Source organism: Ciona intestinalis, chromosome 1, assembly GCF_000224145.3.
Source record: "Ciona intestinalis chromosome 1, KH, whole genome shotgun sequence".
Lineage (NCBI taxonomy): Eukaryota > Metazoa > Chordata > Ascidiacea > Phlebobranchia > Cionidae > Ciona > Ciona intestinalis.
This window is the reverse complement of record NC_020166.2, coordinates 3,623,284-3,648,596: the sequence shown is the minus strand read 5'-3', so window position 1 is coordinate 3,648,596 and position 25,313 is coordinate 3,623,284. Positions and strand designations below refer to the sequence as shown.

Below are 25,313 nucleotides of genomic sequence, written 5' to 3'. Positions count from 1 at the left end.
CGACAACCATTTCTTTTTCTTTATTATAACTTGCAATATCGTGAATACAGTTATTAATTTTGTTTAATACTGATCATTTCATATGTTTCGTTACATGACAATTATCGGTTTTAATGGAAAAAAATTATATCGGTCGGTCTCTACTAAATCCAGACAAAGCGCCGAGCCGAGTGCTAATGATGTCTTCAAGGAGAAAGGCGTACGAGAATACGCTCCTGTTTAGTCGAAAAGCACCGCTAATCAAAATCATACAGAACACATGGCTTACGTTCAAACGCTGCTTGATAAAGAGAAGACGCGTGAATTCCAGTGTGGCAAGATGCACAAATAATATAAAAAAAAGTATATTGTTAATAACATAAGTTTCTACGGTGGTTAATAAACAAGCTACATTACCGCTCACTTAGTATTACTATCTTTTCTCCTATGTTCCAAAGAACAGCGTTTTTGGCTTTAAGCCAACGATTTTTCGTGCGATGCTAATCGTGGACCGCAGCGCACCAACGTTCTGCCCCGATCAAAGCACGATTGCCGCTACGCTCATCTCGTGCGATTCGTTACTTTTCAGAGCAAAACGAACGAAAATTAATTAAAGAAAGTCAAGCTCGCTTGAATAATGTTAGTTGCTTCTCTTTCTTCAATTTTAATATTTTTCGCCCTCGCGTCAACGCGTGTATTTTTATACCAATCGCATACGGGAATTTCCCGTTTTCTAGTGGAAATTGGTTATCCTGGGTAGACACGACCATGAAGCCCTGCTGCGCATGACCGATTATTTTTAATTAACATCAGCTTTTCCATTTGAACTGATCCTAACTACAATATTTTAAGTGCGCACGTCCTCTAGACATACCCGCGTGGGAGAGATTTTAAGCGCGCGAGTTAGCACTTCTATTGTTTATTTTATTGGGGGTGCTTGCGCACCCGCTCGCACCCCCCAGTGTCCGCCGCTGGTTAGGACTCCTTTATATAAGCCACCCAAGGTTTGGATAATATTCAAATATCCTGATTGTGTTTTTTCTATTAACTATGTGGTTTGAGGTTTGTAAGGATACGGTTTTATAAATCTTTAAACGGTTCTTTTTACTATCAAAACGGACCAGAAAATAGAATGAAAAGGTGTCCCAACTTCCCCCACCCTACTGTATATTTATCATTTAAATATTCTTAGGTGTTTTAGAGTTATTTTTACATGGGGTTAGTTCAGGTTAATATTTGTACAAATATTTTATTCATAGTAGCGTATAGCTCTACATCTAAGTTTAAAGTATTATAACTTGTAAAAATTTCGTGAATCTTACTCTGATCTGATGCTAATATCAATAAGCTCGAACGATTCTTGTTTAGTGGAATATATAGTAAGGAATATATAGTAAGGACAACTATTAACTAACGTAAGTATAGCTTCGCCAACTTTCTTTCTGAAACGTGACATCCTTTCAGCGGCCGTGGCATTAAACTAATGAAAAATACCGGCGCATCCGCTTTTAAACGAGCCTATTGTTCAAGTCAGGCCTACTTTTTATTTTATTGTGTATAGGGCGCACCTACGAGAATGTAGAATAAAAATTCTATTTAAATAAGAGACTGACGATGCTATTGATGCGAAATATATATCTCTTAAATAACAATTGACTGGACGTGACTTTTGTTTGTTACATTTTTTAGCCCCAGATCCTTTGGTGTAATATTGTTTGTAACTTACATATCATTTTTATATGGCTTTTATCTTATTTTACGCAGATAATTTGTAATTTAGGCAATAATTCTCACTTTACACAATACTTGGTAATTTTATTTTGATATGATTTTTATCTGTTTTTACGCAGATATTTTGTAATTTACGCAATAATTCTCTTTTTACGAAATACTATGTAATTTCATTTTAATATGACTTTTACCTCTTTTTACGTAGATACATCAATCATCAGAGCAAGACAAACCATCCGAAGTTCAATGTAAGATGGAAGTAAATTCGCCATACAAAGGCACACCAGTAAGCCAAGCAGATTTTGGTACACCACCTGTGTTGGGGAGTCCTATGGACCACATACCCACGCCAGATGGTCATCATTTCCATAGTGATGGTGCTATGGGCCAAGGTAGGACAATATGTTATTTTTGTGCGTTAAAAAGTTTATCAATTTGTAAAAAAGGTGAAAGTTATAAGTATAAACACCTAAAGCAGAATTTTGTGTGTTAATAATTTTATCAGTGTGTAAAAAAGGGGTGATTTTTTTAAGTATAAAATATTGAGGCAATTGAAATTGAAATTAAGCTTTGTTGTTGCAAAAGTTTCTATCTGTGACTGTTTGTTAGCCCAGATGTTCCAAAACTTGGGATTGCATTTCAATAACATTTTAAACATTTTGCGGAAGTTGAATTAGTTTTTTTTATAATATATATTAATTGTAGTGGCTGCTATTGGCAGTAGTTTTGCAGTCGGATATGTTTATTTAGGTTAGTGACTGTTAATTTAATAAAATACTGTAACTTCATATCCAAAACAACTATAAGAAGTCTAACATGCAAATTGGTAATAATTTTTTAGAGCTACCCTTAAATGCTTTATTTTTAGTAGCTGTGATTGACGATTGACAGTAGTTATAGTAGCTGCAATTGACAGTAGTTTGCAGCTTTTGTAGCTGTTTATTTAATAAAAGATTGCAACTTCATATACAACTATAAAAAGCATGTAAATTGTTAATATTTTCTGGGAGCTACCATTAAAATACTCTGTTTTTTTTTTTCGTTAACATTATTATCATACGAATATCTTACGTTTTACAGCTTTGCTACCAAGTGGTTCAAGAAATATATCGCCCACTCCTGCTGCTCGAACCCAATCACTTTATCGTCAATCATCTCCGCTGCCAACTGCTGTTAACAATCAGTAAGTAAAGTCTTTGTTCAAATAATTGGTATTAGTAACATATAACCATGCCATGCAGCATGACCTCACACACGTAGATAGGAAAAGAACACATAAGATATTCTGTTTTTGTGGCTAAACATGGGATTTTATAGTGTGGAAATTTAAATATATCATTCTAAAGTAACATGTTCATGGAACAAATTAAACATAGGACATCAATGGCAATTAAAACAATCACAAAAACAAAAAAAATCAAGGGGGTAAAATCATGAAAAATATAGACTAATTAACAAACATTATATAATGTTACATAACAAATAATTTCAAGCTTTTATTTCAAGACCGAAACTGGTAAAATTGAGAAATGTATAGCTTAATTAGCAATAGCAGTATATAATGTTAATGTAAACAAGTATTTCAAACTTTTTAAGACCGAAACCTTCATCTTTCAATCCCCCGCATCCTGAGATCAATCCTGATGAAGAGGAAGAAGAGGAGTATCTTCCACCTCAACATCATATAACTATACCAGCAGGAGAGGTGAGAAATTTACTTCAAAATATCAAATACTGTTAACATTTTTTTTATCGTGTTTGGCATTTTTTGCTTTTGTTGAGTGTCATTTTACCCTGATGTTTGTTGTTTACCCTGATGTTTGTGTGAGTGTCATTTTACCCAAATTATTTTTGGAGGAGTAAAAGCTTTGTAAATTGTTAAAAATTAACATAATCCTGTTAATGTTTACAACATTTTACATGTTTTAGTGATTTTTTTATTCACTGTGCTAGTTTAAGTACAATATAAGTTTTAATAGTCGATACATTTGTAGAGTTTACCACCAAGCTTCCGATATGATCATGGGAACCATCGACAATTGCCTTCTTCTCCTGAAACTATTCTCTTTGGTAAAAAGACAAAGTAAGATATTTCATGGACTATTTACATTGTTAGAACATATATGTAACGTTTTTATGCGTGACGGACGGGTTCTTAGTTGGAATTAACCATCGAAGGTGTCTTGAAACTAGTCACATTAAATCACCGTAGCTAAAATGTTATGCGCGTTTCTCGTAATTTCAACAACATAACTTAGGCAGCACTTGACTATATTTCCTTCTCTATTGATTCATTTATTCATTCTCTATATTGTCATCTCTTTTCGTCCCGTTATTAAGGACCACAACACGCTTATATAGGCAACAATTTCACGACGAAAGACACACAAAAATGAACAGCGTGATAACTGCAGCGTCTAGATACGCAGCAGCAGGGGTGTTTGGTCTGGCTCCAGACATTGCGGTTACCTTCCACGACTTCCGCGATACGCAATTATCCTTCTGGATAAGCATATAGATCGGCTCAGAAACCAATGTGCACGAAATATAAAGACAACAACAACACCCAATGCAATGGCAGCATAAATTTGTGACAATATACAAAGACTAATTTTAATATTTAGCTCTGATTGTTACTAGACTTAATAAAAAATAAATTGCACCACTGTGACGCCATTATTAAGCAGAATTTGGCACTGTGGGTGTTTTACACAATTATAAAACTTTTGTAAGTAAATAAATAATAAGTTAAACTTTATTTTCTTTCAGGTTTGCATTTTATCCTAACAGTGTGTGCTCACGTACTGATTACATCTGGATACCTCCGAAAGATGTAAAAGTTTCACCCAAGCTAGTAAAACATCCGGAGCCTCACTCTTCAGGAGGATTCCAACATCCTCAGCAACAGCGGACTCCACAGCATCGCCCGTCACACGATAGAGATAGAGAGCACCCAAGGCCCGCCAAGGTAAATCAATACATGAATAATGAATAAGCACAAAGTGTATGATAATAAACAAAACATCTGTCTCTTGGTTGGTTGGTGGAATACGTACACTTTAGTTTATTGGTATAAAACGTCATGTATTCTGCTGTGTTTGATAGTCATTTTTAATTCAGGTTGCATTACTTAAATTAATAAATTGTAAAATTTGTTTTTAAATTCAATAAATTGTAAGTTTTTTTTTTTTTGGTTGCTCTTATTATCTATATAAAAGGTTACCATAAAAAGAAGAATAAAATCGACCAGGGTAATTAGGAATTAAAATACAGCCTCCCGTTCCTATGTTTGCTTGAGGCACACATTTAAATGGACTTTGCTCCAATCAATGGACCAATGGACCACACATGTTCTTTTAATTTAAATTCCATTTTCTTTATTATTTGTAATTGACTTTTAAGTAAATATTAATATTACTTTACAAATAAAGGCGTAAATTTACTCATGTTTGAAATTATTTTAAATATTTTAATTTCAACAAAGTTAATAATATTCCGCAACCTTTGCATTTTAAACTTATTTTACATTTTAGTTTCATGAACCTAATTCTGCAAAGAGAGAAGACCCTCATGCGCACACCCCAAGACCGACAAGCAGTGTTCAATCTGTCCCTCGTTCATCTCCATGCACTTCTACACCTTATGAACCACACAGGTAAATAACTCAAACTTTCAAACCTTATATAGTAGGGTGGGTGGGGGAAGATGGGACACTTTTCAAATATATTTTTTCGTCCTATTTGATAGTAAAGAACGAACATTTAAAGAACTATAAAACTGTAATCCTCATGACTTCCATAGACTATTGGTAATTGTTTAAAACACGATCAGGATATCTATATTTTATGTAAGGGTGTCCCATCTTTCCCCTAAGGTGTCCCATCTTTTCCCTCCCTGCTATATTTGTATCAAACTATTTAATACTTTAAATCCTTTATTTGTATTAAACTACACATTGCTTTAAAATCAACATTATATTAGTAAGCATTTCTACACTTTTCACACAAATTGTGACAAATCTTTTCCACTAACGTTCTTACAAAAATTTGTTACATATACTAACATTTCCAATCAATACAATAACACAGTCTTAAAATGTGTGTATAATTCATATGAAGACAAATAATGTCATCTATTCTCTAATTCATCTCAAGTTCTGTATCTATCCGTTTGTAACTTTCCCAGCAGGCCTGCACCATCACACAGCTCATACGCTGCACTTGGACCAGGCACCCCAGCTTTACGTACATTACGTCAATATGCTGGCACTTATGATGCACAAAGAGATGCAATGTCTGCTATGCCTCTCTATCCTTACTCTGGCCAGGTAAACATTTCCTTTTTCGATATTTATGTTTTTCTTGCTTAATTCAATAAATGCAACCAAATGCATTGTGAATTTCTATGTAAAACCAAATGCATTATAAATTCCTATGTGCAACCAAATGCATTATGAATTTCTATGTGTAACCAAATGCATTGTGAATTCCTATGTGCAACCAAATGCATTATAAATTTCTATGTGCAACCAAATGCATTATAAATTCCTATGTGCAACCAAATGCATTGTAAATTTCTATGTGCAATCAAATGCATTATGAATTTCTATGTGCAACCAAATGCATTATGAATTTCTATGTCCAACCAAATGCATTATGAATTTCTGTGTGCAACCAAATGCATTATGAATTTCTATGTGCAACCAAATGCATTGTGAATTCCTATGTGCAACCAAATGTATTATAAATTCCTATGTGCAACCAAATGCATTGTGAATTCCTATGTGACTGAACATTAAGATATTAAATGGGTAATGACACCATCTTTAGCCTGAATAAACATCTGTTAAAATTACACATTATTCGTTGAATTCATTTTATGCAAAGTTTTTACTTTTTGCATTAGCATGCTGGTAGAGAGTTAAGAGAGCGCGAATTACGGGAACGTGAGATGAGGGAAAGATTACCGAAGCCTGGTTTGGAAAACTTAAAGTTGCTTGAATCGCTTGATCATTTATCCACGAGTCATCATGGAGTGACGATTCCGCCCGGTCACCCTTCCGCTGTACAAAGTCTCAACCCTCAAGTGATTGAACAACTTCGACAAGCTTACCCACCAGGTTGGTTTGTTTTTCATTATTGTGCAAGACAAATAATGCAGAACAAAAAAATGATGCGAAAAATTATGTGTCTGACTGCAATGTGCTGTCACGGTAGCATGAAGGACCTAAATGAGCTTTCCGGTGCTGGGGTAATGGGCCAAATCTGGCCTAAATCCCAGGTCTTTGACACAGAGGAAAAAAAAAAACTTAAGAAGAATGAATCACCCACAAAAGAATAAAAAAATACAGATAAAGCAGCACATGTGTTCAACTACACAACAGAAAACTTTAACAAAATATTTATAGTATGATGCATAGAGATTTACTGGTATTAATAACAGCTACTTCTTCCCCATTGTTTACTTTCATTCCACATGTGATTAAAATATCTGATTGTTCAATTATTGAAATACATGAGCAGTGTTTAGAATTTATATGATTATCTCAAAAAAATATGATCATCATTCTAAAATATCTAAATATTTATTCATTGAAACATAGGAAACAAAAGTAGGAATTTGTGTTATTAAAATATCTGACTAATAAATTATTGAACCCAGGAGCAGTGGTAGGAATGCCAGCAACATCTCCACAAATTCCAGGTTTTTCTCCAATAATTCACCCAGACTTCTCTGCCCACCAAGCTGCTAATGAAAGAATTTCTTCCGAAAGGTTTGGAGATTTGTATTTCAGTGCTAAATAAACGAAACAATTAAAACAATGACCAAATATCTGTTATATGGTTGTAATTAATTTTTATATGGGTATTTGGCAAATAAAGAAATAAAGGTAATAAATCAAGCAAAAACGGTTCAGTTGGGAGGGGGAAGATGGAACACCTTTTTATTCTATTTTCTATTCCCATTTAGCAGTAAATAAATAACATTCAAAGCTTTACAAAACCGTATTTTCACGACTTCCATAGACTGTGTTAATCGTTTAAAACAAGATCGGGATATTTGGATGTTATTTGCTAAAGGTGTCCCGTCTTCCCCCACTACACTATACGTATGTTGCACTCAGTTAAAAAAGGTGTCTCGTCTTCCCCCACTACACTATACATATATTGCACCCCAAAAAGTACAATTTATAAACCCACTTATTTGTAACAACCCACCAGGCTCGCAGCAATTGAGCAATATCGGATGGAGTTACTGCACAGTCATCAGCATTCACACATACATTCCCATCTACATTTGCATCAGCCAAATGCTGGTGCTGGACCGATGCCCTTGAACATGGTTCACCCACCGGGTGGGGTCAACGAGGCCATGCTCCATCCTTATGCAGTGATGGCATTACAAGCACAATCCCAACAAGCGCTCGCATCTGGTTTAGATCCATTACACGCTGGTAAGTTTGTTCTAGATCCCTATTCAAACAAAGGCAACACATACCATATGTGATTAGTCTTTGCACACGGACTTTGCCCCTACATCTTGTGTTGTAATATACTACAAAATGCTTTGTTATGTTTGTTCTTGTGACGTTTTAATTAAATTCTTTATAAAAACAATATTTGTTCGATAATCAATGTCATACTGTGAGATATAATATAATTTAGTAGTAAATTTTAAATTGTGATTTTGTAATTTTTTTTAGCATCAGTTACGAACCAAATGCTAAGCTTACAAGGTTTTCGTGGGCCAACTCCAATCATGCCAAATCCAGCCATGCCTGTCCCACAACCAACTATGCCTGGCCGACCTATTGACCCTCTACAGCAATATCTATCAGCAACACATCACTTACAAGCAGTGGCTCATGAGCAGCAGCTTATGGAGCACAGGGCAGCATTACAGGAGGAATACATACGTGCCATGGCAATGGGCCATAAACCATAAACTGTTTTTTACTGCAATACCAAAACAATGCAGATTCAACATTTATTTGATCGCAAAAGGCAACACATTCACTTTATATTTTAATACGTACATGTAATTATCTAATAGTAACTATTTTATCTTGTGTTGCGGTAGATCAGCTCTGTGGCTGAACTTTGGACTAATTAATTTGATCAAGTTTAAGGTTAGCAAAGCCATTGTGGTGTGGCAAGTTATGTTGGTTGCACTTGACTGTTAATTATTGGTTTCTTAATTAGTATGGTACACATGAGCTTGCAGTCCATTCAACTCTTTGAAAGTAGTTCATATGTATAAATAAATATAAAACAATTTATGTATTATATATGTACACGTGTGTGTTGTAAATTATACGTGTACAAAACTGTACACAAAGTACTTGAAAATCAAGCACCAATTGAATTCCTGTGTCTGTGTAGACAGCTGTTTGGGAATCATGCTGTAACGATTTCCTTCCAGCTTTTAAAATGAAACTGTGGGTTTTCACATGTATTTTATTTTCTGCCTTTACAACAGGTTTCCAGTTTGAATCGGTGGTGTTAACCACTTTAAATTCAAACCTTCATTAATGTGCAAGGCATACAGATAAAGCAGCACATGTATTTAACTACACAAAAAAAAGAAACTTTAACAAAGTATTTATAATATAGTGCATGGAGATTGACTGTTATTAATAGCAGCGACTTCTTCCCCATTCTGAGCTGTCTTCATAGCTTCAATAAGCTGAAAATAAGATAAATTTACACTTTAATGTATTTTAGGTTACATAGCATTCCTATTTATAGGTAACACTAGATTTTTTAAATCCAATAGAAAGTTTAAAATACAATAATTAAGTTTTAAAGTAGCTTTGTGCATTAGAGTTGGTCATATATATAGGGACGCACATTACAGAATTTAGAATCCGTGAGATTCGAGTCTTTTTGTATTAAATCTTATTACGGGATTCATATTCCTAAAGTCAAATAGAAAGTTTAAAATATAATAATTAAGTTTTAAGGTAGATTTGGGAATCAAACTTTGTCATATAAAAAACTTACATCATTTGGGTACGGGAATCCAAAAGTTTCAAGTTTTGAAAATATTTGTTTCCCATTTATGGACACTTCAAATGAACCTGGTAAATAATTTAACACTGATTGTTAATTTGACAATATTTTGTACAATACTGTGAAGGAGGTTTGATTAACAAAATGACGAAGCAATGACATTCTTTAAGTTGTTAGAAAGTTTAATATCTAAAATTGTCAAACCTTTAAGTTTTTTTGTTAATGAAATTTACTTTATCTTTGCGTGGCCGGAAAACGACAGTTGGTATAACACAGGTGTACTGTTTCATACACCTCGTGCCAGATTTTGAGTTACCAAGTATGTTTCTTTGTAGGTGATTATTTTTGGGGTTATTTTTATGTGTGGCTGATAATTTGGACAACCCATTATTGACCACTGGGTTGGAGCAATAGCTGTTGAGTGTTTTGACCACGAAAGCCCACAATGGTAAAAGCGACTGGCTTTGAACCAATTACCTCTGAATTAATGGCAGGCCAGACTTTACTTTCCATTTTACAAAAGCTAACATTAGTGTGGAACATTACATCCATCAACTGAAATACGAACAGCACATTCGATTTCAAATTACCTTCACGACCGACAAAACCAGACACCACTGCATTGGGACATCCAGATTCCAAGTCGTTTTTGAGGTCCATGAAGCGCCCATAATACCCTCAGCTACCACTGTATTGGTAATGTTATATTCATTATAATGTTATATTTATTAATTTGACAGTAATTGGAAAAATAAGTGTTTATGATTTTATCACAATTTTAGTCTTTTTTATTATAACATGATTTTTAAGACAAATAATAGTTATTGTTAATAATATAGTCATATAGTTTTAATTAACTTCAGAAAGACAAACTTACCAATATTCTATTTCAACTTTAACTTTATTTGAATCAGCCATGTTCAGTTAAACAGAAATATAATAATATTAATTCTTATCAAACAACAAACTGTAAGTAACTGAATATAGTCAAACAGGTTAGCTTTTATAAATACGACCCTGGGCAACAGGAGTCAAAAACGAAACAACATATGGTTCACTAGAGTTACTTCAAAGAGACAGACACAAGACAAGAGACGCTATAGGAAGAGAGATACCTTTTACCTTTTTCTTTTTGGCAATTTTTCAGACATGGGGAATAAGTTGAATATATTTCTGTCCGGTAGCTGGGAGTAGAGCACTATACAGATTTGGCATCACGTTGCCGTTTGAGCAAAACAAGAAAGCAGAACTCTAATGAATGAGCACGTCCAGAGTGTAGGTACGTTCATTGAAGCTTTATTAAGAAAGGTATAGATTAACGCATATTGTCTATCAGAAAGTTGGTGAGTGGCACCATAAATAAAGTTAGTAACCATTATCAGAGTCCGTATATAAAACCAATGAAATAATTAAATAACTTTTATTTGTCTCTTTGATTATACGATAGCGAAGATTTAGCAATATTTCGAAATTTTATTGAAGAATTAGAAATTTAAATTTTAATAGAAACAAAAGTGTGCGTAAAAACACGACCCGTACAATGGGGGGAGTCGGCTTTAAATAAGATTGACTGGAAAATTGGGTCATGATGGAAAAACAAAACCCCCAAAAAGAAATTCCATCAGTAATTTACAGCAAACAGTTTCAGGGGCACACTTGTAAATTCTATAAGTGCATTAATGTAATAAACATAGATTTAGGTAAAAGAATAAATTCGTAAAAAGAAAGATATACAAAAGATGCAGCAATGTTATTTATCAAAAACATTCAATCTAGGATAAGTTGCATTCTGGTAAATACAAATAGATTACCCTAAAAAGGTTTGCTATGAATGGCTTTTATACATAAACACATGCAACTTGCTACACTGGTTAAATATTTGAGGTATCTGTAAATAAGACAACCATGGTACTACTATGTTTTACATGACAATAACATGCTATGCGTTCAAGGGTACACACATTGTTTAATTTGTTAGTTTAGCTTTCTACAACAATACACAATAGAATATAAAACTTATACTTTATAATGAGCCAACTTTTTCTGCCAACACTTTTAATCCATCAACCTGAAGCTCACCACAAGCTGCTTTTCGGAATATAAGAAGAAACTACAAAAAAAATAAATAAAATTTACTTATTAGTTACTACAACTGTAGCTGCACATCAATCAAAAAAGCAATTGAATTTTATTTAAAAGCGTTTACAAGTTAAAGTAAAAGAGAAAAAAAATAAGGTTTACTGGAATTGAACCTCACATTTGTGTTGGTTTAACTTACTTCACGAAAGTTAATAACTGTGTCCATGTCTTCATCAACCTCTTTGATCATTGCAGTGAGAGCCAAATGAGTCTGAGGTGCCTCCAATTTTTCCATCATCACCTTCAACTCCATGAGGTTGATCACTCCATCTCGTGAAGTGTCATACCTGGTTGATCATGATGTTTAATTGCGCCATCAAACACATACAATTTTTATAGTTTCTTATGGGCTATTAAACACATAAGTTTTACTTAATACAGCTAAAGTAAAATTAAATTCAAAAGTTTTATAATTTCCCAGTAATCAATTGTAAAAAGAGTAGCAAGAACAATTTGTTTCACTATTAAGTAAAAACAAGAATTGGCTAGGAAAAAAGCTTTATGCAAGTCATGTGTTACATAGACCATTTCCATAACACTAAAAGTTTTAAGAGTGTCACTTTGTTTTGAATGCATTTAATTTATGATACGTACATTTAAATTCTATATTTTAGCTATATGAACAATTTGTTTCACTATTAAGTGGAAACAAGAATTGGTTACAAGAAAAAGCTTTATGCATGTTATCTGTTACATACGTTTAACATTTCCATGAAATCAATAACATTTTAAGAGTATCACTTTGATTTGAATGCATTCAGTTATGATACATACAAATAATGATACAATTACTTTTTTTATATTGAGTTAATAGCTATGAGTAAAATTAAATAAAGAAAAAATTAATTCGATGAACTATTTTTTGACCAATAGATAATTCCTGAAAATTTCAGTCTACACAATATAATGCAACACTCTATAATATTAATTAGTTTTACATGTGTTATGTATGTAATGTGTATATTGCCAACTAAAGCAAGCAACAAAACCTACTTATAACATGCTACACAAGTATTTGCTACGAAAATACCAAGCATACCAATATGTCCTGGAATATATTGTTATGTTAGTGTCAACCTAGTTAAATCAGATTAAATGAATCATAAAATGATGATATATATATATATATGATATAGAAATACTTATTATAGTGTTATTGTACATACACTACATAGTTTACTATAAAAAGATCCACTACAACTTACAAGTCAAACGCGTTTCTAAAGTCTTTAATTTGTGCAATTGTGAATTCTTTAAACTCTGTGTATGGGTTAAAATTTTTTAAAGTTCCTGGTAAATTCTGAGCCATTTTTATTAGATCTTGTAAGTGCTTCAGAAAAATAAACAAAAACTTCCTGAAAAAGTTGAAAACAAGTAATTGTCATGTCCCGTCGTTGAATAACAAACAGGAAAACTAACAGAAGCATCACATTAGGACCGTCTAAATATTTTACTGTTTACAAACTCATACACCTATATTTTAGAATTTTTTTCGCCAAACCAAATGCGTCATTTTTTACAACACCGTACCGCCTGTTTGTTATGCGGATTAGCAGATACCATAACCAAGTAACTGGGTGACAAAACCTTATATGGGTTTGTACCATTTGAATGACATGAGCACTTGTTCTGTATAATCTAGAAATACAAATATACGCATGTTGTAAGTGACAAACTTTTTTTGCGTCACTATATCCTGTCTATTCGTTAAAATATTTATAAATCTTTGTTACTGTAAATAAACAGATACATGGAAAGTTATTGTATATTAGTTCATTAAAGAAATATAAAGTAGTTTAAGTCTTATCCCTCCCTATGTCATTCATGGATTAGGTCCAACATTTAAACTTACACCTTTTACAATTTACAGCAAATCTAAACGAAATTAAATATTCATGACGATTAAATAATTTATGACAAAGTTTCACTTGAGCCTAGAAACAAACATTGAATTTTAATCATTTCACAAAGGTTTTAAATTGACTCTGCACGTCAGTGGCGCACCTAGAGGGGGCATGAAGGAACCACCCACCCCCCCTTTTTATATCGTTTTTCTTTTACCAGTTACAGAAATATATATTTCTGTTCACGTAGGGCAGCCATACGTAATGTGTTCGTTAACAGTGCGTCTTTGGGTACTTTAACTTATTTCCAGATAGTTACAGAGGCCGACGAATTGAAATATCATAAGTATGTTTGGGCTAGCGTCGCAGTGTAAAATTCGAGAAAACGTTAATGCGACGGCACAGGATCGTGCGCTCGTCAGCTTCAATGTCAGCCGGAGTGTATGAGCGACTGCTTGTGCGTGCGCGAGGATAGGTGTTTTGGCGGTCATGGAATCAGTTAACGAGTACTACACCTTCGCCTGTTTTTATTTGGAAACTTATTAAAACGTACGTGGCGAGTAACTAGTTTATTATAAAAATTTAAAGATTCGGTGGGATAAGAAAATGTTAGTGGGATAAATAAACTAAAGTATAAACTCGTCATGCATGGCAAGCAACAACCATAACTAGCGAAAATTTGAGTCTTATTTGGGGCTGTGGATTTACAATTTTTGTGAAACCGTTAACCAGTAAACCGATACAAGTTAGGCTGTCCGCTGAAGGCCCTGGAATTCTTTTAAAAAATCATTATACGTTAATATAATAATGAAAAACTAGTTCACCTGAAGTATTAACAATCGAGGCTTATACGATCAAAGCCTCAGCGCATCAAAGCCCCCCCCCCTTTTTAAACATTCCTATACATTATACGACCACGAACTGCCTCCCTGTCAAACGACGCTATGTTGGACGACTGGAAACTGGGCCCCGTTAAACGAAACTATGTTACACGACTGCGAACTGGCCCTCCGTTAAACAAAGCTATGTTACACGACTGGGAACTGCCGCACAGGTAAACGACGCTATTTATTACACGATTGCGAACATACGCCACTTCCTCTTTTTATTATGTTTGTATACAGTAAAACTGCAAACATAACGCCATTTCCTCTTTTATTATTATGTTTGTATGCATTGAAACGGTATCCTGTGTTGTTTAACAAACAGTACACAATATGTTTTAGTAATATATTGCTTTGGGCATCTTACAACAGAATTCTTGCTTTAAAAAAAAGCAATATATTTAAAAGCATTATAATGATATAGTAGGGTAGGGGAAGATGGGACACCTTTAGCACATAACATCCAAATATTCTTATTGTGTTTTAAACAAATAACAACGGTCTATTGGAGTCTTGAGGTTACGGTTTTATATTTTTTTAAATGTTCTTTGTTTACTACCAAATGGGACGAGAAAATAGAACGAAAAGGTGTCCCGTCTTCCCCCACTCTACTATACAATATATAAAAGCTTAACTTGATCAATCTTTTATAAAACAATGTTATAATTTTCTATACAAAACAATGCAACGTTTAATGTCTAAAATATTATTAAATTTTAGAACATAGTAGGGTGGGGGAAGATGGGACACTTTGTCAAACAAGACTTTTCTTAATATCATTTTTGACGGACCCCCATTTAATGGTAATCCGAAAAATATTGTTACACAATTATTCGACAGTATTATCACGACTTTATAAAGCGCGCGTCAAAGCCGAATACTATTTTTAAATAATAAACAAATATGTTTAATAGGAACAGTATTTTTTGAACAGATAAAAAATTTGAAATAGTAAGGTGCTAATTTTGAATGCTCGCCAAATCATAGTAAAGCCGATGAAATGTTGTAGTTTCGAATTTGAACGGTTAAACTTGAATCTTAGTTTCATACTAATAACTTGTTCGTACAGTTTGATTTTGTCTTATAAACCTAGTTTTAGTTTTGTAAAAAACTGATATACAAACATGAGGAAAATAGGCAGGTGTCAATATGACTTTAACTTGGCATAAAAACAACAACAAAAAAAGTTCCATGTATATAAAGTTATATGGCCTAATATATATATATATATATATTCCTAACAATAAACTTACTTATTTAGCAAAATTAACAATGATTTTAAACTGTCCCGTCTTACCCTGTGGGTTATCGAATTTGTAAAATGACACCTGTTGTGCGAATCGCTCAATAACTCCTCGTGTGTTTTAAAATATATATTTTTGAATTGTTGTCAAATAATAAAGAAATAAAAGTATTAATTCGTAATATCACCCAAAATCCAACATATATTGAATTTGGAAAAATCGGGCAACATGTGCCGATGTGCGTACCATCTCCCCCACTCTTCTATATCCTAAAAATAGAACGTAAAGACAAAAATAGTTGACTTTACGTTGCATAACATATAACAAACACCTTCGAGAATTTTAGTTTCTAACACTACAAACACATCAAGCAATAGAAAATAGGGCAGTGCATATACGATTAGACTTTAACGCGGAAATATTTATGCATAACCTGATCTGCACTCCACGTATTTATACCCGTCATAGAGTTCCTGGTTATTTCACTTTAATCTTACGTCACAAAACGCCCACTTCGCAAGAAGGTGTACTAAGAAACACATCTCAACCTATGCAGTGTGTGCACCTTTTTCGTAAAATATGGCAGTCATTTTTGTTAATACCTTCTACTGGTTCCACTAAAATAAAATGTGGACACTGTAGTAACATTCTAAAATGGCTTTTAAATATTGAACCATTGTTACCAATCGATGCAATAGCTTACTATTTACGCGAGAATTTAGAAATGTCGCTTTCGATTAAAGAATTCGTTAGTTGATTATTGGATATGTGCACGCAGCGCTCTTTAGCGTCACATTACGATAGTTTTATGTTATTTCCCTACCGCTAAATGGCGGTAGTGCACCGCACCACTTTTAAGCGCTTGATAAATATTATAATTTTTATTAACATATAATTATTAAAATGTATTTCAGAATCAGTACCGTCAGAGTCTAGTTAGTGCACGGTTTAAGTTTTGTTGTAGTGGCACCAGTAGAAGGTATCGCAAATGGCCGCTATAATTTAGAAAAAGGGTGCACAGACACAGATTGCAATGTGTTTCTTAGGACGCTTCTTTGCAAAGTAGGCGTTTTGTGACGTAGGACTAAAGTGAGATAACCGGGAACTCTCCTATAACTGGTATAAATACGTGGGGTGCAGATCAGGTTATGCATAACCATTTCCGCGTTAAAGCCGAACAGTAAAGAATGATAGTATATGCACTACTGTATTTTATATTGCTTGATGTGTTTGTAGTGTGAGAAATTAAAAGTTTTTATACTGATTTTTTAAGGTGTTTGTTATAAGTAATGCAACAATACTTTAATTCTTTTTGTCTTCATCTTCTATTTTTAGGATATTATTATATTTTAATAATAAATTTAAAACATTGTACGTTGCATTGTTTTATATAAAATATTATAACATTGTTTTATATATAAGATTGATCAATTTAGATTTCCATATTTTGTATGCTTATAACACTTTGAATACCTTGCTTTATTTAAAAACTATGAATACTGTTGGATGCCCAAGCCATTATCGTACTAAATAATTGCTTAGTATTATTGTTTGTTAAACAACTCATGATGATGTTTCACTGTGCAAACATAATGAAAGAGGAAGTTCTGTTATGTTTGCTTAATTGCCCCATTAATACCATTAATGTAGACTGGTAATGTGCAGAGTCAATTTAAAACCGTTGGGAATTGATTGAGATTTAATGTTTGTTTCTAAGCTCAAGTAAAACTTTGTCATAAATTATTTAATCGTCATGAATATTTTATTTGGTTTAGATTTGCTGTAAATTGTAAGGTGTAAGTTTGAATGTTGGACCTAATCCGGGAATGACATAAGGAGGGATAAGACTTTAAGTACTTCGTATTTCTTTAATAAAGTAATATAAAATGTTTTTTTATTTGTTTCCTCAATTACAGTAGCAAAGATTTATAAATATTTTAAACCAAAAGACAGGATATAGCGACTAAACAACAATTGTTAAAACACGCATATATCGGTATTTTCAAATTTCACAGGACAAGTATTCATGCTAATGCTATGCAACTGTGTTTTAAATGATATAAGTCCATGTAAGGTTATGTCACTCAGTTACCTGGTCATGAACTGAGAAGGCACTGCTTTCATCAGAATCCAGATGCTTTAATGATTCATATACATAAGTAATAGCCGCGCATACACTTTTGGTTGAATCATAAATGTTGCGTATGCAAATACCCCTTGCCAACCATATTTGGCACAAGGAGTAGCTATCATTAAGATGCAGATAGTGCAGACTGACTAATATTCCCCAGACAGTATAACTGTCACCAACAATGTATGTTATTTGGGTTTTGGATTCTTTGGTTTGTTAGAAAGTTGTTTAAAAATATCGTCAATGCTAAAGTCAGTAAAGAGAAGGATAAAGTTCTAACTATTACATCTGCATATCATACAGGTATCATGGTGTTGTAAATGACGCATATAGTTTGTCGCAAAATTTCTTAGAGTAAAGGTATGTTAGGTTTCGTATATGAGTATGAGTTTGTTTGTAACCAGTAAAATATTTGAGCGGTCCTAATGTGATGCTTCTTTATGTCTATATTTTTTCTGTTTCATATATAACGATATGTCATGACAAGCTACTTGTTTTTCAGGTTGTTTAGAAAATCCTTGTTTATTTTTCTGAAGAACTTACAAGATTTAATCAAAATGTCTGAGCTTGCTGACCGATTGGCGAAGAGGAGAGAGATCAACGAAGGAGAAGTCGACGCTCCCGCTTTAAATATTGAACCAAAATCTGCAACATATAACTCTGGTGAGAAAGACACTGTAGATGCTGCTGATAATGAGTTGGCGAATAAACTAAAAAGGTTGGTGGATGATATACATGTTTTTGATGTAGGTAGAACCTACTCTGTGGTTTATGGTAGAGTGGGGGAAGGTGGGACACCTTTGGGGGAAGGTGGGACACTATAATATCCGAATATCCTGATCGTGTTTTGAACAATTACCAACAGTCTAAAGGAGTTGTGGGAATACGGTTTTATATTTCTTTTAATGTTTTTTGTTTACTACCAAATGGGACGAGAAAATAGAAGAAAAGGTTGTTTTATCTTCCCCCACCCTACTATATATTAGTTTCAGCAGTGATAAATTCATGGACAATACTATTTAAGTAGTGGGAGTTTTAGTTTTAATAATTTGTTGCCTAGTTTTAATGTTCCTCTGACTGTATACTATATATATGTACTTGATTTAAAGTTGGAAACCTATATAATTCACCTTCTACTTTGTACAGGCAAGGAAATATAAATGATGGAATGGAGGTTTCACAAAATCCTTCAGTAAAACATTTCAATCCATACACTGAGTTTAAAGAATTCACACGTGCACAAATTAAGAACTTCAGAAAAAAGTTTGACTTGTAAGTTGTACTAGATCTATAATCATTATGACGTCAAATGTTTAGAGCGCCGCCTTGCGCAAGCACACGCAGTAGGCAAAGTATTGTCCAGTGCGCAAATAATAGCAAATGGATGAGATATTATAGATATAAGGATTGCAACTTCTTGCGTGATCACTTATTCTGACCTCAACTGGTTCCAGTATACCTTGGCTAAGGCTTACAACCCAAAGGCATCGCGTAATATTTTAGCTTGGTATTAAAATGATATGACGATTTCACAATGGTTTCGGGCAACTAAAAGGTTGTTGTGTCCGCGATTTTGACGCATCACTTTCCAGCCAAATTTTTATTTTTTTTAAATTAAAGAAAATCTATGGGGTGGCCATGCCACCTTAGCACCCTGTAACTTGCACCTATGCTATACATTTACTATGATGAGTATTTTTTATTCCCCAAACGTCGTTTTATGATTCATTAATCTAATTCAACCAGGTTGGCCCCAACATACATATTAAATTACTACTCACATGACAAATTAATAGACATGAGTGAAAATATATTCCAGGACATATTGGTATGCTTGGTATTTTGTAGCAAATACTTGTGTAGCATGTAATAAGTAGCTTTTGTTGTTGAGTGTTGCATTATATTGTGTGGACTGAAATTTTCGGAACTTTTTTATTTATTAATCAACAAATAGTAGATTGAATTAAAATATTCTTCATTTAGTTTTACTTAGCTTAAAAAGTATCATATGTAAATGTATGTATCTTTAAATGCACTCAAAACAAAGTGGTATTCGTAAAAGCGCTAATAGTTTCATGGAAATGTTAGATGTAACATATGACGTGCATAAAGCTTTTTCTCGTAACTGATTCTTGTTTCTACTTAATAATGAAACTAGTTGTACTTGCTACTCTTCTTACAATTGATTACTTGGAAACTATAAAACTTTTGAATTTATTTCACTTTCACTTTGTATTAAGTGAAACATATGTGTTTAATGACGCAATTAAACTATACAAAGTTTTGAAATTATTTTCACTTTAACTGTATTACGTAAAATTTGATTTTAATGACGCAAATAAACATCATGTTTACCCAGGTATGACACTTCACGTGATGGAGTAATCGACTTCATGGAGTTGAAGGTGATGATGGAAAAATTGGAGGCACCTCAGACTCATTTGGCTCTTAAAGCGATGATCAAAGAGGTTGATGAAGACATGGACACAAAGATTAGTTTCCGTGAAGTAAGTAAACCAACACAAATGTGAGGTTCTATTCCAGTAAACCTTTTTTTCTTTTGTTTGTTAAAATGTAAGGTTTTCTTTTTAGTAAACCTTATTTTTTTGTTCGTTTACTTTAACTTGTACATGTTAATAAATAAAATACCTTTTTGATGCTGCTGTGCAGTGACAGTAGTGGTTAAACAATTTTTATTTAATTTTGTAGTTTCTTCTTGACACTGGTAGTAAGTAATTTTTAATTCCTTTTTTGTAGTTCCTCCTTATATTCCGAAAAGCAGCTTGTGGCGAGCTTCAAGTTGATGGTTTGAAAGTGTTGGCAGATATGCCGGAAATCAATGTCGGTGAGGAGGGAGTTAAAGGGGCCAAAAACTTCTTCCAAGCAAAGGTAATACTATTTTTAAGTAAAATTTGATTCAACTATTTTTAAGTAAAATTACGATAACAACTTATTATAAGGTTTAGGTATTTTGTAGTTTTATACTTTCTTATGTATTGTTGTATAAGGGTCCCTCTAAAATGTCAGTGTGCCGCAGTGTGCGCAGTGTGCCGCATTGTCCGCAGTGTGCGCATACTATGGTGAGCCCAAACTAGTTTTCTGTTAACGTTTAGGTTACACTTCAGAAACACTGCGGCACACTGCGGACACTGTGCACACTGCGGCACACGCGCACACTGCGGCACACTGCGCACACTGACAATTTAGAGGTACCGGTTGTATAAAGGTACAATAACAATTTATACAACGTATATGCCTCCTGGCCACATAACATGTTAGTGTCATGTAAAACATAGTAGTGTTTCACATACCATGGCTGTCTTGTTTACAGATACCTTAAACATATAACCAGTGTAGCAAGTTGCATGTGTTTATGAATAAAAGCAGTTCATGGCAAGCCATTTACAAATGCTTAAATGCCCTCTGTCAAGTCTTGACACAGGAGAAAGAACATATTAAAAGTTAGTTTTGCATAAAAATATATCCAAGTTTTGGTAGTTGGTTTGGTATTGCCTGCTATAAATATTTAGTATATGTTGATGCACAAACAACAGATTGTCAGAATTGTACTTTGGAAACATTGCAGTCTACAGCATCTGAATAGTTTTGAAATATGATTAAAATGGTAACCAGTTGTTCCCCAAAATTGTTGTAAATCAAAATGATAATTTTGCCAAATTAATTTTTTTATCTTATAACATTTTAGGCAGATAAAATAGCAGAGACGAACAAATTTGAGAAAGAGATTAAAGAAGAACAAGAAATGAAAAGGAAAGAACAGGAAGAGAAGAAACAGCGAAGGATGGAATTTAAAGCAAAAGCAAACCTCTTCCAATAAGCATGAATATTTAATTTCTATTTTTTTGAGATGTAAATTTTGAATTTAAACCATTTGTACCAATGTATTCACTTCACAAACTTTTTACTAAAAGTGCTTTGTTTTAGGTGTTACTAACATCGTTTTAATCTGCACTCAATATCAAGTAGTTTAGAACAACTTTTTATCCACATTTTCATATTTTCAACCAAAAACTGTACTCTGTTAATTAAATGCAACTTATTTTCTAGTGTACCACCCGAATAGTAGCATAATTCCACTGTTTAGAATCATATAAAAACCAAATCTTCAGTATTATGTATGTCCCTAACTCATAAACAACATGCTACCAACATTGATTACTTGCAGTGTTTTGAAATCATTTTTGAGGCATCTTAGCATTTCTATGTTTTTAAACTGTTCTTCCATTTGATACTTGTACATAGTCTAACTTCTTTGATCAATCTTATATAGAGTGTTTGTGATTCTTATTAATTGCCCAATACCAATTGCAGTTACCGCATATTAGTTTCGCAAAGCCATCTTACGCTAGCTTGCCTTTCGATTGGTATATATTGAAGTTTTCCTGCCCAATTTTATTCGTATTGCAATTTAATCTGCTTTATTCTCATTAATCCGTGTTCTTGCCCAACTTCTAAAAACAACAGTAAACTTTTCAAACATGGTATGAAGAAATATCACCATGCTGTTGATATTATTAAAATTTATTCAGGGTAAATATGACGGTAAAATAAATTTTACAGCACAGACTCGGGAGACTCCTTTAGTAACTTTTGGGATGGCAGGAAACTAATTCAGTTTTTTACTCGGTAGGTGTAAAAGAATTCTGTGTCATATATAGATAATTATAAAATTTCTATGTCATATTTAGACACTTATTGTTCGAAAAACATTAAAGCCATCAAGAGCTGTGCTTATAATAAGTCCAGGTATCTGTGGATGCCAATGAAGTTCTTTAATGTCTTTCTGCCCTTGATGTATGAACAACAACTGTGGCGGAACATCTTTTAAATTGTCATTTTTCTCGTTTGAAATTTCGTCTAATTCAACTGCAAGATCCCACTGCGTCAACTGGTCGTCTCCGCCGCAGGCAGCAAAAATACTTTTGTCTGTTGGATGCCATTCTACTGAAGTTATAGGAGACGTGTGGTGTTTAAATGAAGCAATTGCCTTGCCTTTGTTAAATTGACGAAGATCCCACACCTTGATCACGCCATCATCCCCACCTGACACTATAAAAGGATCATTCTTGTTCCAATTCATAACATTGACATCTGCGTCGTGTGCTTTTGTGGTTAACATGCATGCTTTTAATGGGCTGGCACGAGTATCCCAGATTCGGATAGTTTTATCAACAGAGCAAGATGCAAACACACTCTTTTCATTAGGTGACCATTGTACTTCTTCCACTGAAGCTGAATGAGCGGCAAATGGCCGTTGATCAACATGCCACGTCCCATCTTCTTGAGGTTTCCACAAATGAATATTACTTTTGCAATCACCAGTAAGAAGTTGGCCGTTTCCTGAAGGTGACCAATCTAATGCAAATCCTTCATCCATGTGCCCAGCAAAAGTGAATGCAGGCAGTATTGGGTGTTTCTTTTGTTCGGCAATAAACCCTGCAGCACTTGATGGCTCTGACACAGCTCCAATGAGCCTTGTAAGATCCCATATATGAACTGAAGCCCTCTCTGACCAAGTTGCTGCAAGATTCCGGTTCTTTACTTTGGTGCATCTGATTCTGTTCACTCCTCCATGATGTAAAACCATCGCTGTCTCCAACATGGGTTTTATCTCTGACTCCTCATCATCACTATCCTCATCACTCTCATCCCCAGGAGCTTTGTTATTCTTGTTCAAATTAGACATTTTCATTACAATAACATGATTTGATTTACCGGACTGTGCTTGTGTACCAGCAACAATGTTTGCAGTAAGTGGATATTCATCTCTTGAATCCCCATAATCATCTCTCAGTATATCAAAACTTAGACAAGGCGACCCTGTTTGTGCTTGATGGTACAATACATAAGCAGACTGATCTGCAACCAAACGCTCTCCTTCTTTTAGGGTTTGTCCTGGCAGATAAACTTTAGTTTTGGAATTTGAATCTTCTGAATCTGAAAGTTCACTATCACTGCTGCTTTCCACATCTTCAATATCATCCATTGTTAAAACACAGATCTTAATAAATGTAAGAACCTGTAGATGCAAAATGTACCAAACTTAAAAAAACTAAATCCTAAAAAACGTGTTTGAAAATCCGAGAGGATTTAGTTCATTTAAATGAAAATGTGGTTTCTTTTAACACTATCTCCATCGTGGGCGTGTGTGACCCTGGGCAAGACACTTGACGGCAATTGCTCCAACCCAGTGTTCACTAATGGGTTGTCCAAATTGTCTGTCATACAATATAAAAAACAATTACCCAAAAAAGTTACATCTTGAGATCTTACATACGTGGTAACTCGTAAGCTGGCACGAGGTGTATGAAGCAGAACACCCACCCGTGTTATAACGACTGTCGTTTCCGGGCCACACGAGGATAAAGCATTTATTTATATGAATATGTTTACATAAGTTACATTCGTTTGTTTCAATCAATATAGTTACAAATTAAACACCACGCGACTTTTTTGTTACGAGGGAAATTCCCTAAATAGTGTCTGATTCTCAAGCATATTGCTATTTTTGAGCACGTAAGTGGTCATGTGGATTCTTTTTCGTCGAACTGTTATTCTTGTCTTCGTTCTAGCATTTAATTTTTTAATCTCTTAACTAAAATCAACTTAATATATATTTATAAATTTTACATGGAGCTATACAGAGAAGACGGAAAAATTTTTCCGCTAGGAGGCGATGACAAATTCGTTTCTCTATTTTATGGGGAGCAGTTAGTTTCACGGTTTATACACATAAGATATAAACCCCTAACCCTAACCCCTAACACTAACCTCTAACCCCTAACACTAACCCCCAACTCCTAACCCCAAACTCGTCAAACAAAAAAAACTTGAAAAAAAAATATAAAAAAAGTATTCCACTGTGCGGGACTCGAACCCGGTAAAATTGAAACTAAGAGAGTTTACGACCGCACGCAAACTGCTACACCACAGCAAACACAACGAAAGAGCGTATATAACCGACCTAATGTGGGAAATATGTTCTTACTAGTGTTTTATGTATTTAGAAAGGTATTTTTATTATTTAATTAATTTGTTTTACACTTATTAACAATTTGTAGTGCTGTTTTGTTCGTTTTCCGTATTTTTTAATTTAAATATTACCGCCTCTAGCGGAAAAAATTTTCCGTCTTCTTAGTATAGTCCCATGTATAAATTTTTGACCAAGTTTTTAGATTTAAAGCTAATCAAATACGTTAAATCTAAAATGTAGCCTAGCTAAAACTTTAATTACCCTCTATAAAACATTTTGAACTAAGCATGGTTTTATAACTGCAAATGATCGTCTAATTAACCAGTAATTACCAATTACTTTTCTTTGTTTGTCT

General features: G+C 33.8%; 5 protein-coding genes across 5 annotated transcripts in view; 2 read left to right on the top strand and 3 right to left on the bottom strand.

Annotated features, from left to right (window-relative positions):
* LOC100185719 (arginine-glutamic acid dipeptide repeats protein) overlaps positions 1 to 8,989 on the top strand; it is a gene marked incomplete in the record, with an annotated part of 20,619 nt that extends 11,630 nt beyond the window's left edge. The window contains 11 exon segments of the mRNA XM_026836211.1: positions 1,916 to 2,102; positions 2,791 to 2,893; positions 3,307 to 3,415; positions 3,705 to 3,793; positions 4,480 to 4,678; positions 5,244 to 5,365; positions 5,896 to 6,037; positions 6,616 to 6,829; positions 7,372 to 7,483; positions 7,932 to 8,164; positions 8,414 to 8,989. Of these exon segments, the coding sequence (XP_026692012.1) occupies positions 1,916 to 2,102; positions 2,791 to 2,893; positions 3,307 to 3,415; positions 3,705 to 3,793; positions 4,480 to 4,678; positions 5,244 to 5,365; positions 5,896 to 6,037; positions 6,616 to 6,829; positions 7,372 to 7,483; positions 7,932 to 8,164; positions 8,414 to 8,655 (1,752 nt within the window).
* Positions 8,686 to 10,770, bottom strand: LOC101243377 (migration and invasion enhancer 1). Its single transcript, XM_004225475.4, has 4 exons — positions 10,600 to 10,770; positions 10,313 to 10,410; positions 9,714 to 9,790; positions 8,686 to 9,396 (listed from the first exon to the last, which is right to left on the bottom strand). The coding sequence occupies exons 2-4, from the start codon at positions 10,380 to 10,382 to the stop codon at positions 9,313 to 9,315; spliced, it is 231 nt and encodes a 76-aa protein (XP_004225523.1). The 5' UTR covers positions 10,383 to 10,410; positions 10,600 to 10,770; the 3' UTR covers positions 8,686 to 9,312.
* Positions 10,771 to 11,123: 353 nt separating this feature from the next.
* On the bottom strand, positions 11,124 to 13,227 carry LOC100181008 (EF-hand domain-containing protein D2-like). The gene is made up of 3 exons (XM_002128592.5): positions 13,067 to 13,227; positions 12,001 to 12,148; positions 11,124 to 11,832 (listed from the first exon to the last, which is right to left on the bottom strand). Exons 1-3 carry the CDS (start codon positions 13,168 to 13,170, stop codon positions 11,746 to 11,748), a joined length of 339 nt encoding a protein of 112 aa, XP_002128628.1. The 5' UTR covers positions 13,171 to 13,227; the 3' UTR covers positions 11,124 to 11,745.
* A 5,239-nt stretch (positions 13,228 to 18,466) lies between these two features.
* On the top strand, positions 18,467 to 22,548 carry LOC100178641 (EF-hand domain-containing protein D2-like). Its single transcript, XM_026836221.1, has 5 exons — positions 18,467 to 18,682; positions 19,111 to 19,236; positions 20,324 to 20,471; positions 20,722 to 20,853; positions 21,671 to 22,548. Exons 1-5 carry the CDS (start codon positions 18,522 to 18,524, stop codon positions 21,800 to 21,802), a joined length of 699 nt encoding a protein of 232 aa, XP_026692022.1. The 5' UTR covers positions 18,467 to 18,521; the 3' UTR covers positions 21,803 to 22,548.
* On the bottom strand, positions 22,491 to 24,025 carry LOC100187304 (glutamate-rich WD repeat-containing protein 1). The gene has a single exon (XM_026836216.1). It carries the CDS (start codon positions 23,969 to 23,971, stop codon positions 22,670 to 22,672), a length of 1,302 nt encoding a protein of 433 aa, XP_026692017.1. The 5' UTR covers positions 23,972 to 24,025; the 3' UTR covers positions 22,491 to 22,669.
* Between the last annotated feature and the right edge of the window lie 1,288 nt (positions 24,026 to 25,313).